General features: G+C 43.9%; 1 protein-coding gene across 4 annotated transcripts in view; it reads left to right on the top strand.

The window, feature by feature from the left end:
• Positions 1–16,400, top strand: part of CMYA5 (cardiomyopathy associated 5) — a 72,984-nt gene that overhangs the window by 9,724 nt on the left and 46,860 nt on the right. For 3 of the 4 annotated variants that reach the window (XM_066614654.1, XM_066614655.1, XM_066614656.1), the window contains exons 2-4: positions 7,161–7,256; positions 8,214–8,447; positions 13,951–13,973. In XM_066614654.1, the coding sequence (XP_066470751.1) occupies positions 7,161–7,256; positions 8,214–8,447; positions 13,951–13,973 (353 nt within the window). The remainder of the gene's footprint in view (positions 1–7,160; positions 7,257–8,213; positions 8,448–13,950; positions 13,974–16,400) is intronic. The other variant, XR_010793747.1, reaches the window with a different exon arrangement.

Below are 16,400 nucleotides of genomic sequence, written 5' to 3'. Positions count from 1 at the left end.
GGATCAGTTAGTACACCATCCACACTCTTGGAGGCCTACTCCTGGGTAAGGGAACGAATGTTCCCTTACTCAGAGGAGAGCTCCACAACTTGCCCTCTTCACAGGATACAGTAGTAGCCATTTTGGCACAGCTACATCAGCAGGGAGAGGAAGAATAGGATCAGCGCAACATCGTACTGGTTTCCAGGGCACATCTGTCAGCGGAACTGGGAATATGATCAAGGGCTGTTGCAGCACCAGTGTCCAAGGTCATATGCCATATCTTATGCTGCTCAGCCTGACCTTTCAGAGGCATAAGATAGCACCACTAATTATCAGCCATTTGTTGTATGTGTGAACTTCAAAATGTCATCAGACTCCAATAGAGCATCCTATTGGCCTTGCAAAATGTGGCTGTTGGTTAAAGTAAAATAACAGGGCCAAAACCATGGAGAGTGGTATACATTTGTCCTGAAGGTGGAAAAGACTCTGTGTGTGTGTGTGTGTGTTTTGGTTCTGAAAGTATCAGAGGAAAACTGCAAGTGAGATCACATAATTAAGCCATCGATTAGCCTACAACAAATGCAGCAGTTACAAACAGCTCACAATTTATGTATTGTTTGCATTTTTATTGCACATCCCTTCAGGCATACTCTTTAAATACAATAAATAAGAAAGTGGAGAGGGAAGCCCTTTTTCAGACCATCATTTGTTATGGCATGTTTCCCAGCTAGCACCTACAGCGCAAGGGTTTGCAGTTGTGTAACCGGGGGGGGGGCAGCGTGGTAAGCACTGCAGACGCCACAATGCACCATGTAAACAGCCCCTCCCACTCGCTATTGGAGCCATTCCAGGAAGCGATAGCAACATGCAGGCGGCCTGTGTTGCTGTTGCTGCCCAGAATGGCTCTGACAGCAAGAGGGAGGGGCAACTTACAAGGCGTGTTTAGACACCTGCAATACTTACTATGCCACCTCTCCTGTAGCTACGCCACTGAACATTTGTCTTTAATTGTGCCAGCTGCATGTGTCTTTCTGCTAGCTGTAGCATTTTCAGAAAGCTGAACAGTTATGAGCAATCATGCCCTGTTCTCACAGTTTTCTCACCATTGCATTTATTTTCCAATTGGAATGCAGGGCCAAAGCAGACACAACAATGCAGGAGATGGTTGTCACGTCTTCCTATTTTTTTCATTTGAAGTAGACTGAGCAGGGAGGAGGTTGAACCCATGGCTGCACTAGGAGAGGATTTTTAATCATTTCCCTATGCTGTTTTCCCAGTACAATTCATGCCTCCTATCGGGCTTTCCCTATGCACAGAAGGATATGATTTCAACTGAGAATACTGTGCAGGAGAAAGGGTTAAATGTCCCCCCCCTTATTCCTCCAATCAAAATTAGAGCTTTCTCAGAGCTGCTTTAAAGAAAAATTTTTAAAAATGGAGACAATCCAGTCACAGATCTCTCATGTCATGTCTATTTTTGGCCCCAGGTTTGATATTTTGAAGTTCTAGTTATTAACTTTTAAACAGAACTTTGCTCCTTGGCTGAAATGCGTCTTACTTGGATACAGGCAATTTTATTTGGCTTACCAATACCAAATGCAGACTCTGCTGTAATACCTCTGCAGGGAAACCAGTCCTTGGCTTCTCTCTCTCCTAAAACTTCAGCCAAAGAACTGCATTGCTATTTCTGTGCTCTCAAGGGAATATCCTGCTTGAATTTCTCAAAGACCAGGTCCCCCTTTCACACAGCAAATGTTTATTTACGTTTCTTTTCAAAAAGATTTATATGCCATCTTTTGATTTCAAAAGATTCTCAAGGCAGAGTACAATATATTGTAGACTACAATACAAAGCTATGATGGTGGGACAGCTAAAACTCTTATGGCCCACTTCACGGATGTGCTGAGACTCAACTTGAGTTGCCCCTGAGTCATAACGGTGGCTGTGGAGACTCATCCAGAGCCATTTATTGAGTCGTTTTGAATTGAGTCCAAGTCTTTTTGAAAAGTGAGTCAAGCTCTGGAAGTGGCGAAAAAAAAGCAAGCAAGCACACACACGAAACAGAGTTGCAAGCACACACAGTAGTGCGTCTTGACCTGAGTCTATTTGAGTCTTTTCATTTTTAGGGTAAAACCCCGGAATCAGTGCCCAAGTTTTTAATCCTCATGACTTGAGTCTGTACAAGTCACAAAAAACTTGTGTTTTCATGACTCGAATCTGAGTCATCTCAGTGCATCCCTGTTCCATTACTGTCCATGAGAAATGCTGGCAGATCTTATAGGCCATCATTGCACCAGCACTCTGCAGCCGTTTGCTGACATCAGGGCAGCTGGTAAGCACTGGGCAACCAGTGGTGAGCAGCCCACTGGCCACTGAAACAGCTACGTAGGAGTGGTGGCAGACTGGGATGGATTGATGTGGAGATTGAACTGGGCCAGGAGGCTGTTCTGGGGCAGATCTCAGCACCCTGTCTTAGGCCTGTCAAGCCTCCTGCAGTGATTTGGATCTATGCCAGCAAAGTAGCGGGCACACATCTGAGTCAGCCCATGGGGACCTGCAATGGCAGGAGAGGTGTGTGGAAATGGAGAAGGTGCAAAAGAGAGCAACTAAAATGATTCCTGGGCTGGGGCACCTTCCTTATGAGGAAAGGCTACAGCGTTCGGGCCTCTTCAGCCTAGAAAAGAGGTGCCTGAGGGGGGAACATGATTGTGACATAGAAAATTATGCACGGCAAAGATAGAGTGGATAGAGAGATGCTCTTTTCCCTCTCACACAACACCAGAACCAGGGACATCCACTAAAATTGAGTGTTGGGAGAGTTAGGACAAACAAAAGAAAATATTTATTTACTCAGCATGTAGTTAGTCTGTGGAACTCCTTGCCACAGGATGTGGTGATGGCATCTGGCCTAGATGCCTTTAAAAGGGGATTGGACAAATTTCTGGAGGAAAGATCCATCACGGGTTACAAGCCATGATGTGTATGTGCAACCTCCTGATTTTAAAAATGGGCTATGTCAGATGCCAGAGGCGAGGGAGGGCACCAGGATGCAGGTCTCTTGTTATCTGGTGTGCTCCCTGGGGCATTTGGTGGGCTGTGAGATACAGGAAGCTGGACTAGATGGGCCTATGGCCTGATCCAGCGGGGCTTGTTATGTTCTTTACTTACCTCTCCTGGCCAGACTGGTCCACAGCCAGCCCGCAGAATGCAGTGGAGGTTGAGTCAGCGATGCTACACCCCACAGGCTGGCCCTAGATAGGATTGGGCCATCAGTCTAAGAGAGAAAGACTGAGGCAGGACCAGCCTATCCATGAAACTGAAGTGATCTTCCCAGGTAGTAGATTCATGGGGCAGCCATCTACATCTGCCCACTCGCCTCCATCGTTTCTCCTCTTCCCACTCCTTGGGTTGAAAGGAAAAGAGGATAGAGTGGAAAAGGAAATATGGAGCAGACCAGTGGCATAGCTAAGGGGGTGCAGGGGGTAGCAGTTGCAGCAGGCATCAAGTTTTAGGGGGGCAACAAGCTGAGCTTGACATTAGTGACCAAAATTGTGAAAATCTTGGTATGTATGAATACCATCGTGTCATATATCACTGGAAAGGTAATTTAATACTGAATGCAGTGAAGCAAACCGCATTAGAATATCTGTATTCTATAAAAAGTTATGGCCAATCAACCAGAACATAATAACACAACTGCCTTATGGAACAGAAAGTAAATTTTCTTAAGACTGACATATGAGACTGATTGTTTTGATAGCCAAAGACATGTTATTGACATGTTGCAATGACATATTATCATGATACAGCATGAAACCAATAAGGTGTTAATATGAGTCAGCTCTCATTTCCATGTCTCATAATACAATTACCCCTGCTAACTGGGTAAAAAGGCACTTTTTCAAGTGGTGCCCCTCTTATATTTAGCAGGGGGAGAATAACCATTCCTCTTCAGACCAGCACAGTGTCTCAAACCAATCAGAGGCCCACTTTTTATTTATTTGCTTAATTTGATTTTGTCGGGGGGGGGGCTACAAATCTTCTTTAACCCCCAGGTAGCAGACAGATGCCTTAGCTATGCCACTGACCAGGGGGAGGCAGCAGAGCAAGTGGGTGGTGAGCTGCTGGGGGGAGGAGGTGGGTCTCCCAATTTTCACTTTTAAAAAGCCTGGGTGTGACGTCACTTCCGGTTGTGACATCATTTCCGGGGCAACATTTTGAGCTTGGCTCCGGGCTACACGATCATTAGCTACACCACTGGAGCAGACACTCTAACCCAGGGGTTCCCAAACTTTGCAGCGCCACAAGCCATCTTGTCCTCTTTGGTGGGTCATGATGCTCCTTGGTGGTGGTGGAGGCCTCTCCTGGTCAGCGACCCACTCTATAGGCTTCAGAATGGCTCTCAAAAGCCCCTATAAGCCACTTCCAGTTTGCTTCTGAAAACCGGAAGCAAAATCAGTGTTCTCAAACTGGTGGGTCACGACCCACTGGGAAAACTGGAAGGAGGCCATTCCCTCTTAAGGGGAGTGGCCAAGAAATGACTGAAGATGACGCTGTATCAGTCATACTGCCACCACAAACTAGGGACTTCTTAACATACCTGGGGGTAGCACTGGCCAATTGGAGGGTGCGGCGGGATCACAGCCCTCTTTTTGGGGCTCTCTGCTGCTTAGAAAGGCTCCCTGCTGTGACTGAGACCCATTTCCAGATTCATGATCATAACCTGGAAGTGGGTTGCGATAGCAGTGGGGAGGTCTGTGTGCTACCTCCTACATCCTCCAGAGCAGCGCTACCCCCAGGTATGTTAAGAAGGCCCTAGTTTGTGGTGGCACTATGACTCATGCGGCACCATCATCAGTCATTTCTCTGCCACTGTCCTTAAGAGGGAATGGCCTCCTTCCAGTTTTCCCAGTGGGTCGCGACCCACCAGTTTGAGAACACTGATCTAAAGACTTCAAGAATGAGGAGAGGTTTGAATTGGAAAATCAAACTTCCCAGCTTCTATAGTTAGCCATTTATGCTACACCAACTACCTAACACACCTTGTTATTTCCATGAATAACTTTTGAACAAAGATAGAATTCATTAGTGTCAGTGACAAAATCCTCACTGATTTTTAGCAGACTTTGCTGCTTTTTCACCATATAAAAACAACAAATAGCATTGTGGAACCTGAAAGACTAAAATATTTATTATAGTATAAGCTTTTGTGGACTACCGTCCACTTTGTCATACTTCTGATATAAAGGGCACAATCCTAACCAGGTTTACTCAGAAGCAAATCCTATATTGTTCAATGGGGCTTATTCTCAGGAAAGTGTGGTTAGGATTGCAGCCTTAAACTCTAAACTTCAGCAAATACAGATTATTGTTGTTGTTGCAGAAAACTTACTCAGTTACCTCTCTTGCCATTTTTGCAGAATACAAGGGTCTTCACTAGCACTGTGAATGTTAAGCAATAAGCAGTTACTAAGAATTTCAGAAAGTCATATGCCACAATCTCATCCCTAGGATGGTTTCTTCAAAGTCAACGTACTTGCTCCAAGGCTGAGTGTTTCCCATGACAACACCCCCTGGCTCTGTAACTTGGAGAGAGAGAGAGAGAACGCGCCAAAAAATGAAGTTAGCTATGAAATAGTTCTGACTTCATATGACTCTCACAAGACCATGGTCTCTTTCATGCTTCTGTGTCCTCTCATGCACATTTACTGTGAGAAGGTGATCATTTTCTAACATGACTGCTCACCACTTCAGCTTTCACCAGCCATGCAATAGACTCTGAGCAATAGGCTATTACTTGTATCTGGCATTTTTTAAAATGTTTCTCCAAGAAATATGTTCACCTTGGAAACACTGAATGATGTTTCCCTGTGCGTTTATGTATACACTCAAGTTAATGTTTCAATGTTATAATTCATGGTGTCACATATGCTCATTTTCCAGGCTTGCTTAAACCTTCCTTTCAGGTGTCTAGCAAGCTGATTAATGTCAAGGGTGTTTACGGAGCAAACTGTTTTGGAACAGATGGCCAAGTGCTCCAAAGGCAGGTCAAGGAGGACAACTGCATGTGTTGTCTCTTTTATTTGAAGAGCCTAATCCTGCATGACTTCTGAGCAGTGGCTTCAGAGGCTCAAGGAAAAGCAGGTCAAAAAAGACGAGGCCTATCCACTGACAAAATATTTTTAGTTGATTGATCAAACATACTGGCCAGAATCCAAAGGGCTGTTTGCGCATGATAGTCTTTCAGCCTTCTGTGCTTACTATAGCCTCCCTCCTGCTTCGCCCCCAACAAACCTCTCCTGATGGGATAGTCCGAAATGACATATGATGTGACACCCTCTCTGCATCTAGAAAGCAAAATTGGCTGCATGCTTCCCTTGCTCCACGAGCACGGCAGTGCTTTGAAGCTGCACATGGAGATTTTGGGATCTTTGCCTTAGCTTTTAATAATTGAATTGATTGCTTAATTAATTTATTCCCTTTAATTAAATGTGCACATTACCCAAACCTCAATTTGAGTGCCTTTTTCAAGGATATTGCTTCCAAATTTAATAAACAAACGCTATCACTTGTTAGAAGGAGATGGCCAGCATTAACAGTTTATTTTCCATTTCCTTTAAAAGCAACTTGCCAGAGCCAATATCACTTTCAAAATGAAAAGAGAGCCTTCTGATCTCACCCCTTCAATTAAAATTCTCTTCTAATTAATCAACTGAAGCTTTAGTGAATTAATCTACTGCTTAACTCAATAAAAGCTTTAACTGTTAAATAAAATTTAACTTGAAAGGAAAATGTAGGAGAATCTGACAGTACTTCCCATTTTATTCAGCTTTTTAATGGAGCTTACTGCCTGTCTTAAACCCCTAACAAACTGTGTCCTTTTCTCGATCCTGCAATGTGGTTGATATTCTAGTAAAGCCTCCTCAGCTGAATGTCACTGATGAAGGACAGTGATTCCCAAATGTGGGGATTTCAAGATTCCTAGCAGTGGAAGAACAGCAGGATATGAAGCTGGATTCTTGCACTGCACTGATCCATAGGATTATTTTTTAAGAAATAATTTCCTTTTCGTTTATACCTTTTGTTTGTGTCTGGTTCTAGATATGCGACAATTACAAAACCAACTTTTTTTCCCTGACCATTTCATATAAATGCTTGTGAAAATTTGTATATTCCAGGGTCAGCTGGGTAGATTCCTAGATGTTTTGCAAGAAAGGTCTTTGAAGATTGAGGGATTTGTCAGTGAGATAGAGGCCCTGTTCAACTCTCTTGAGGTAAGTGTGACATCTGTATTCCTTCTCATGCAATACCTTCCACTTTTCAAGAATAAGGATTCATGCCTTTTTCAGCTTTGTTTAATGGAATGGACCACGAACAACATTTTTCTTCTACACAAGAGACTGCACGCATGCACGCACCAAAAACTCATTTCAGCATTGTAATATGTCCACGCTTGCCTTGCAGTTGCAGGTCTATGACCAGAGTGGAAAATTAAATTCATGAAAACCTACTGAAAATTTTAAGTCAACTCTCCTCCTTTTAACCAGGATTATATTTTGGTATCAATGACCTTCTGAGATAGTCACTAAAAGAGAAGTAGCAGACTACTATTGGAACTGAGCAAGTAAATTATAGATTGATGAGAGAATTAACTTACAACACATCCTAAATCTAGATTCTACATAGATTTGTAGCACTGCGAATGTCCCAGTCTGAGATGAACCTTGGGAACTGATGTGACCAGGTTGCTGCATATGTCACCTGTAGTGACACCTGTATCAAGAATCCCAGTGTTTCATTCTTCTTCAGGTTGATTCCATTGTCCATAAATTAGCAGAGGGAGGGAGGAACCATTGCTGCATAAACCCACTAGACGCTGTTCCAGAACCACCTTTCAGAGCGCGATACCATAGTCTTTCGAGACTGAAGGTTGCCAACTGTACTAGTGGTGGATGCAGCCAATATGATGACTTGGGCTGCAATTTTATGCATATTTAATTGAAAATACCTCGGAGTAAGCTTTATTCAGTATAATGTGATTTACGTCAGAGTAGATATACATAGAATTGCATAGTTGATTAGTCAATGCAAAAAAATGTTTGAGAACCACTGCTATAGTACATACTTAAGCTCTTTTCTGAAGGATCTAACTTGGTAAGAGCAACCCTGTCAGAATAAATGTTCAACAATGAATTTTTTTTTTGGAAAAAAATAAATTGTTTTGTTTTCAGGAAAACTGTAAGGGAAAAGAACAGCTTTTAGAAGAACAAAATGAAAGCATCATCAATGCTGTGATAGCAGGCCATGATAAAAAGGCACAAAGCTTTGAGGACAGAAAGAACACAAAAATGGAATACCTTTATGAACAGATGGTTAATTTTCAAGAATATATTGATACCGCAAAAGAGACCTTGGAGACAATTGTAAAGGAAACTGAAGAAATGGATGATTTTGTTTTCCTAAGGGTAAGTAATGCTGATAAAATGTTTCATAGTTTTGGACTGCTGAAAAACATAGAATATACTCCTACTTAGATAAATCTTTCTGGTGCTTGACTCTTCAGTAGTCATGTGGCTATGCTAGAATCTTAAACGCTTGAAAGCATTTTCCTCACTTACATTCAGTAAGAAACCCTAGTATGAAGCAACCATAAGACACCAGTAGTCTCTCCTTTAGAGGAAACCAACCATGCAAAGGCTGTCATGAACTTTTCACAGGGAAGGTGAGCAAATCGATCATATGGATATGCTAAGGGTGTCCTCTGGCATGACTTGGCAGATCAGGGTAGTCTGTTTAGCAGGTCTTATGTATCTACGTAGGTACGCATGTAGTGTACTAAGTTGTGATGTATACATGTACACAGGAAAGAAAGAAGCTGACAAACAAACCACTGCTTAGTTTCCCACATACATGTTTATAATTTTATTAAATCTAAAGCAAGGTGGCTCGTATTAAAGACCTTATACAGGTCCAGCCTATTTATACGAGCCTTATACAGGTCCAGCCTATTTAATCTCGTACACGGATTTTTTATACACGGATTTGACTCAACACAAATGGCCCCTGCAAATGAGAAGGAATGTGCTGATCCCTTTACAAGGGGAAAATGCACCCTTTTAAAATCAGTTTAAAAAACTGAACAGTCCTTTAACAATAGCCTCCTTAATGAGAGAGAGAGAGGGCAGCTGGCTGACAATCCATCAATCCTTCTTTCTCCAGCGGCCCCTCCCTTCCCCTTGAGCAAAAGAAAGATACTTTGCATTGGTGAAGGGAGGGGCTGAGTGAAGCCTTTCTAAGCACTCTGAGAAAGACTGATTGTTGGATTGTTGTCTTAATGACTCTATCTCAACATCACAAAGGTCACAAGGCTGTTTTTAAAGCAAAGAAACTTTGTTTTTTAAATTGATTTGCTATAGTGCCATCCACCTGAGTGCTTGGAACAGAACCTATGCGAATAATTAGTCTCAACCTGTAATTGGACCTAGCAAGACTTTAGAACTGAGCTATTTAGGTTGCAATCCAAACTGCGCCTTGTTGTAAGGCAGGTTTGCACCTTCTCGAGAGTCGGATGGGCAGGCGCAGGGACATGCACCAGCCAGCGGAGGCTGAATCTAGCCTCTTCACTGACTTGTCAAGGGAGCCTTGCGTCGGCCAAGGCCAACCTCGACTGACGCAAGGGTCTTGGGAAGGCAGGGAGGAGGCGGGAGGAAGGCATTCCAGGCCCGGGAGGGGGAGGGTGGGCAGTGGGCTGTCCTGGGGGCAGGTGGGCAGGCAGGGAGTGGGAGACAGGGCTGGGACTGAGCAGACATGCCAGATCGTAGCCCCCATTCCTGAGTGGTGTAGTGCAGCTGCAAGCCGCTCCACACTCCTTGGACTTATGCCACCTACTGAGGTGGCACAAGTCTGAGGAGACCCATTGGGGTTGTGGTGGCTTATCTAAGAGTAAGGGGAAGAGTTTCCCCTTGCCTTCAGCTGAGCCACTTTGGGCACCTATCTTGCGCTGGATACAGCACAGGCCTTCTGATCTGCGTGTTCCAGTGCAAGATAGGATTGCACTGTTAGTTGCTCAGATTTAACCAAGTTTCTTAATTAATTCCCATACCCCAAAGTTCAGCAGGAAATGCCTAAATTAGAATTCACAGAGTAGAATAGATTCTTTAATGCAGTGGTTCTCAAACTGGTGGGTCGTAACCCACCAGCTTGTGCAAACCTTCCCCCATCCCTTTAGGGGGTGGGGGAAGGGTGGAGGTAGTGATGTGATTCCCAGAATCGCATCCCTAAGGGGTGTGAGGGTGGTTTATTTATTTATTTATTTAGCGTATGGTATATAATGCATGGACTTATATATCAATTAGACTAGCTCAAATGTCAGTGTCCAGTTCGTGCAGCCATTCAAGGACAGAGTTGCCTTCACTTAAAAAGTCAGACCATGGGCCAGTATACGCCCTCAGTTTGCAGCCAGACACAATGTGGTATATGGTTTGGCGGGAAAACCCGCAATCGCACTGAGGGGTAGATACTAGCCCCCATTTAAACATTGAGTCCTGACTAATACCATGTAGGGTACGGATCCTGTTCAAAGTTTTCCGTTGCTGGGGAAGTAAGTCGAAACCTGGCACCTTAAGTGTCGGCTCGTCTATATATCTACCCGTTTCTGGGCGTTCGACTGCCCATTGAGTTTTCCATTGGGCATTGATGTTAAAATTGTTGTGCTGAGGGTAGTGCTTCAGCAAGAAGCGGGAGTTACAGGAAGCCCCGCACAGCCCTCCACAAGGCTCCCTGAGGCTTAGAATATTGACAAACAGTGCAAGCAAATCACTTTCCATTTCACGTTGCAACCCAGGAGGTGGTTTGCGTGCACTGTTTGTCAACATTCTAAGCCTCAGGAAGCCCTGCGGAGGGCTTCACAGGGCTCCCCGCAACTCCTGCTGCTTGCTGAAGCCCACCGTAAGTGTAAGCGCCCCCCCCTCGCCTCCTTAGCGAACCTGGGGATCACGTCACTGCCCTGGCGCTTCCCCGCAAAGACTTACTTAGGGAGTAAAACTCTCCCTAAGTTTGAGAACCACTGCTTTAATGTGTTTGTTTTTAGCACGCATTAAGAGAGTGCACGCATTGCACTAAATGAATGCAAATCAGGGCTGTCAACAGAGTAGCTGGGCAAAGAGGCACCTTTTAAAATGGTGGCTATCTTATATTTAGCAACTATCCCTATCCATCCCTGCTTAGTATCCCTCCAAATGATGGTTTGCTGATGTCCCACTTTTTTTAAAATGGTGAGCCCCTTTCAGACAGGGAGCCATTGTCTTTCTTTTTTTCTTTTTTCTTTTTACTGTGTAAACCACTATATAAATTATCTTTGCTGAAAACTAGTATATAAATATTCCACCTAACAGAAACATTTCAGTTGATTCATCTCTTCATTTTAACAGCTTAATTCATGGGTTCCCAAACTCCTTACGTTGGTGACCCACTGCGTTGTCTGTGGTGCATCCAGGGCCTGCTGAAGCTAGGACACTGCAGGGTAAAATGGTGGGGGACCCAGAAGTCACTTTGGGGTCACGCATGTGCATTCCCTGCATCATTGGCCATGTTGCAATATACACATTGGGAAATGTGGGGTGACAGCCAATAACGTGGGGACCACACACAACCTGGAAGCAAGTTCTGGGTCCTCCATCATTTTACCTGGCAGCATCCTGGCCCCGGCAGGCCTGTGACCCACCAAAAATCAGGTCATGACTCGCAGTTTGGAAAATACTAGCTTAATTGATTATATTGGGCAGGAGGTCTGGTCTAGAGGGTAGGGCCTCCGTTAGCCCGAAGATAAACATCAGAAGGTTGCCAGTTCGAGGTCACCGGCAGCTCCCTGAACGGCTGAGATTGGTGTGACATTGAAGCAGCTGACAAGCCAAGCTGAGTGATTCCACCTGCTCTTGGTGTGAGCAAGAAGCGTCTTGGCTGCCCTCCATGTGAGAGATGGAGCTGCTTGTCAGCCTGTGTGGGAGAACTAGAGGCTGTGAGACCAAATCAAGAAGATCCATTCTGAAATGTTGTTGGTTCTTGAAAGAAAGAACCTCTATAATTGTAAAAATCCCCTTGAGGGACTTAGAAACGCCCACCTATGTAATCCGCCTTGAGGTCAGAGGAGTAATCTGATGACCAGAAAGGCAGTATATAAATACCGAGTTGTTGTTGTTGATGATGATGATGATGATGATGATGATGATGATGATGTGCATATTATCAAATGTAGGACAAATATTTTCAAAATACGAGTATATATGTGTAAAATAGGCAGAGAGGCATATTTTTAAAATACTAGAGAAAGTGTGAGAACTTACAATTTAGCCAGTAGAAGTCAACACATTGTCAGAAGAAAAGGCCATCTCATAGTCTCTATTAAAATAACAAACTAGAACTGATGGATCAATCTTTTGATTAAACACTGTTGCCTAATGCAAATATTAGAATAATAGAATATTTACCCTGGTTTTCTTAAATTCATTATGAATGAAGTTTTGAAAAATTGGCAGGTATAAGAACATAGAAGTTTAGGGACCCAGATGGCTGCCAGACATTGGAGTGTGCACGCCAGCAACCTAGAGCACGGTTCCAGAAGCACAATCCCATTGGTAATGCGTAGATTTGAATTAGCCATCTGAAATGCAATAGGTTTGAGGGCTGGAATCTTAAGACTCACAAAGTGATTGAAGGCTGAGCTGCTGGTGGTAGAGGATAAATGACTGAAAGCAGAAATTACGTTTTAGATCTAGGTATGACCTTCTGCTTGTGGAAAACGTCTTCCCAGCCTAATGGAACAGTGGTGTATGAGAAACTGACCCCAAATGCACAGCTTTGCACAAGTTTTTTGAAGAACCTTATTATGGCCCACTAGAGATTGTATTCCTCAGCATGTATCTTCCTTATCCACTTTGTTTCTCACATTCTGTAACGCGATCCCAAATACATAGCGCAGCTGTACTGTGAGAAACCTTCCCTTAGTGCTTGTGCAAGAAAGGCTGACCTGTTCATAAGCCCAGTGGAAGTGGTTGCTTCAGATGGTGGACTGGCAGGGGCTCCTTCTGTCCAACTCTGTTCATCAGTCAGCCACTCCTTCTTCAGAAAGGAAAAGGGGAATAGAGCAGAAGAGAAAGTGAGGAGAGTGATAGGCTAGAGCAGCGGTCTCTAAATTGTGACCCGCTGCATGATGAAAAAGCCATCCGGGCACAGCATGACACTTTATGTTTCATGCCACAGCCACTTTTCTATGCACTTGATCATTGCACAACCTCACCCCAGGCAGCTGCTGCCCCAGGAAATCAAGGCGCAGAAATTGTCTGGGGCTATGGGCATTGGAAATGACTGCCCGGTGCAAGGCTGTTTATCGTGCACAATGAAAGACAGCTATAGCATGGAACAGAAAGTACGATGTCTGGATGGCTTTTTCATCATGCTGGATCTGGCCCGCATGCTGGGGTTTGGAGGTCCCTGGACTGGAGCGTCTTCTTCCCCTCTTCCTTTTTGCATACAGGAAATTGGAGGAGGAGCTGCAGCAGAGGTAGCAGCTGATGCACCAACAAATAAAGGGGATGTTTTGTGCAGCAGGGTGCCCTGCACAGGCGGTGGTAACATTTGGCAAGCCATCTCAGGTACTAGAAGATCTTGGGTGGCTCTGTGTGCAGGACTTTGTGGAAAAGCACTAGTGCAGCTTCTCATCCTGTTCATGCGTTTTTGGATCCAGTCCTATATTGGATGTTGTTTCTCCTTCAGTTTTGCAAGTTTGGAGAAAGATGTTTTGTTGGTGTAAATGCCCCAAATTCCTGTCAGGCTTGCTAAGTTGTCCTGTTCTTAGTAGTACAATATTTGGCCCAGGGAGTGCGTCAGTGAATGGAATCCTGTAGATATGATGGCAGATATATTTTGTGACCCACATTAATTCATTCCTTTCCCTACCTTTTCCTCCATTAGTCATCGGAAGACATAAATAAAAGGTATATGAAATGTAGTTTTGGTGCATTGTAGTGAGTATTAGTATGGGCATGTTTTAATATTTTCTCGCTCTGCTGAAAGCATGCTGCCAGTATAAATACCTCATTTTAGAAATGCCTAGATGTTCAGGAGGAGATTGTGTGCTTGGTGATGCACCTGCAAGTGTTTGAAATATTTTGCATGCATTTTGTCATTCATAATTTAAGTACTAATAAATATGGCATTATGAAATTCTAGCTCTCTTGCAATACATCCGTGTAGATGTTTTTAAGCAGGTGTTTATCATGGTTGCATAAAAACATTTTAGAATTCCAATTGCATTCTGTTAAATGCCAATATTTGTGAGTGTTCATGTTTTGCTGATTTAATTTCCATACTAGATGAAATGCTAATGAAAATGAACCTGGGTTTTGCTTTGGTAAGCTGGGCTAAATTTAGACCATACTGTAAATGATGGCTTCAACCCCAATGTGGTCTGAATTTGTCCTGCTATTTCTGCCTCTCCTATCAGAATGATTACACACAGGCTTTATGTAGTTTGGAATGACTTTTACTGTTGAGAAAACAAATATAAGTCCAGAGGCCAATTTACTGGTTTTGGAAAGGATCTTTAGCTAAAGAGGAACAATAGTTTCCCAGCAAGTTAAATGATGATGACGGTATTATTGCCAAAGATGTGCACACTTGTTTCTTTGGGTCAGTCATTTTTCAGTAAACAGTTTGCAGGTTTTTGAAGCATTAAAAATTCCTCCAAGATAAGAGATGATAATGGGATGGGGGGGATTAGTGTGTATACCATGGGCAACAATGACCCCATCATCTATCTCCAGACTTATACTCTGGGAACTCAAAGCATTCCATGTGGCTCATGTAGAACCATCCACACTATTTGTGTTGCAGGTCCCATTTTAAGACAATTTAAGGACCCAATGTGAGCCTGAGTTCTGATGACCTGAATATTGCTCAATGGGAGAACACATGCTTTACATCCAGAAGCTACCGAGTTCAATCCAAATATTGCCAGTTAGAGGGTCTTAAGCAGCAGTAGATCTCAAGGCCTCTTCCTGAGATTCTAATCTACATTCATGATCAATTGTAGTAAATAGTGACAGATTGTGCAATGGTCTGAATTTGTTATAAAGTAACTTTATATGCTCAATATCATTTCCTACCTGATAAAATAACTCCAGGTTGTCTTTCTCTTGTTCATGAAATGTTTAGAAATTGCATGCATTGCTCCTTAAATGATATACAGTGTTTGATCTCTTATACTTAAATGTCTGTGGGCGCAATCCTACCCTGCGCTGGAACAGGCAAGCCAAGAGGCTTGTGCTGTATCCAGCGCAGGATAGGGCCCAAGGCGACTCAGCCAGAGGCAAGGGGAAACTTTTCCCCTTATCCCTGGGTAAGGCACTTTTTCCGCTCTGGGTCTGCTTGAACTTGTGCCACCTCCTGAGGTGGCATAAGTTCGAGGAGAGTGCAGTGACTTGAGGCTGCTGCTATCTCTCCAGGAACGGGGGTTGGGATCTGGCATAACTGCTGGATCCCAGCCCCACCTCCCACTCCCCACCCGCCCTCTACCAGGGCCGCTCACCGCCCACCCTCCGCTGCCCAGGATTGCCTCCCTCCCACATCCTCCCCACCTCCACCCCGCCCACCCCAGAGGCTTGCATCAGTCCAGCCGGTCTGATGCAAGCCTCAGCGAGGAAGGCGGCCCAAAGGCTTGTGTCAGCCTCTTCAGGCCAGTGCTCCTCTGAGCGCCAGCCAGGCTTCCTCCCTAGGAGACCCACCTGGGCTGTTGCAAGGGACTTGCGTAGGCCCATGGGCTCTTCAGGATTGCACACTAAGACAGGTTACTGCTGGTTCCTAGGTTTCATTTTGTTTTTTTAACCTAGTGTTGGAACAAGTCATAGAATGTTCAAAAAATATGTCAGCCTTGACAGAATACAGCAGGGAGAAAGGCAGCATCCAATGACAGCAAGATTCTGGCATGATGCTAGTAGATAGAGGTTCAGTTCACACTTTCATCAAAGCAATGATCCTCTGAATGGCATAGGGCAGGTGCACACACACACTTTCATGCATATGCTTCATATACAATGTAATGTAGGGTGGACAACATGAATGAGGGTCAGGCTTGCATGAGCCTTCCATCTCAAAAATTGTGTAGACAGAATACAATGTACTTTGGCAGGATCTCTGAGAGAAATTTTATCGGGGGTACAGAGTTTCTTTGGGGCTCTTTTTGGTGTACAAAGTTTCTTTGGGGTCTTTTCCCTTCTTCATTGGATCATAATTTTATATGATCATTGGATCATAATTTATTGGAAATTACGATATACAAAACTATGTAGGCTTACTCAAAATGTGAATGCTAGTCTTCGCATAATATATGCAAACATTTTCTGAAATTTCTGGCTCTCCTCCTT

Source organism: Tiliqua scincoides, chromosome 2 (genome assembly GCF_035046505.1).
Source record: "Tiliqua scincoides isolate rTilSci1 chromosome 2, rTilSci1.hap2, whole genome shotgun sequence".
Lineage (NCBI taxonomy): Eukaryota > Metazoa > Chordata > Lepidosauria > Squamata > Scincidae > Tiliqua > Tiliqua scincoides.
Note: the sequence above shows the minus strand (reverse complement) of the source record. Positions and strands in the feature narration are given on the sequence as shown.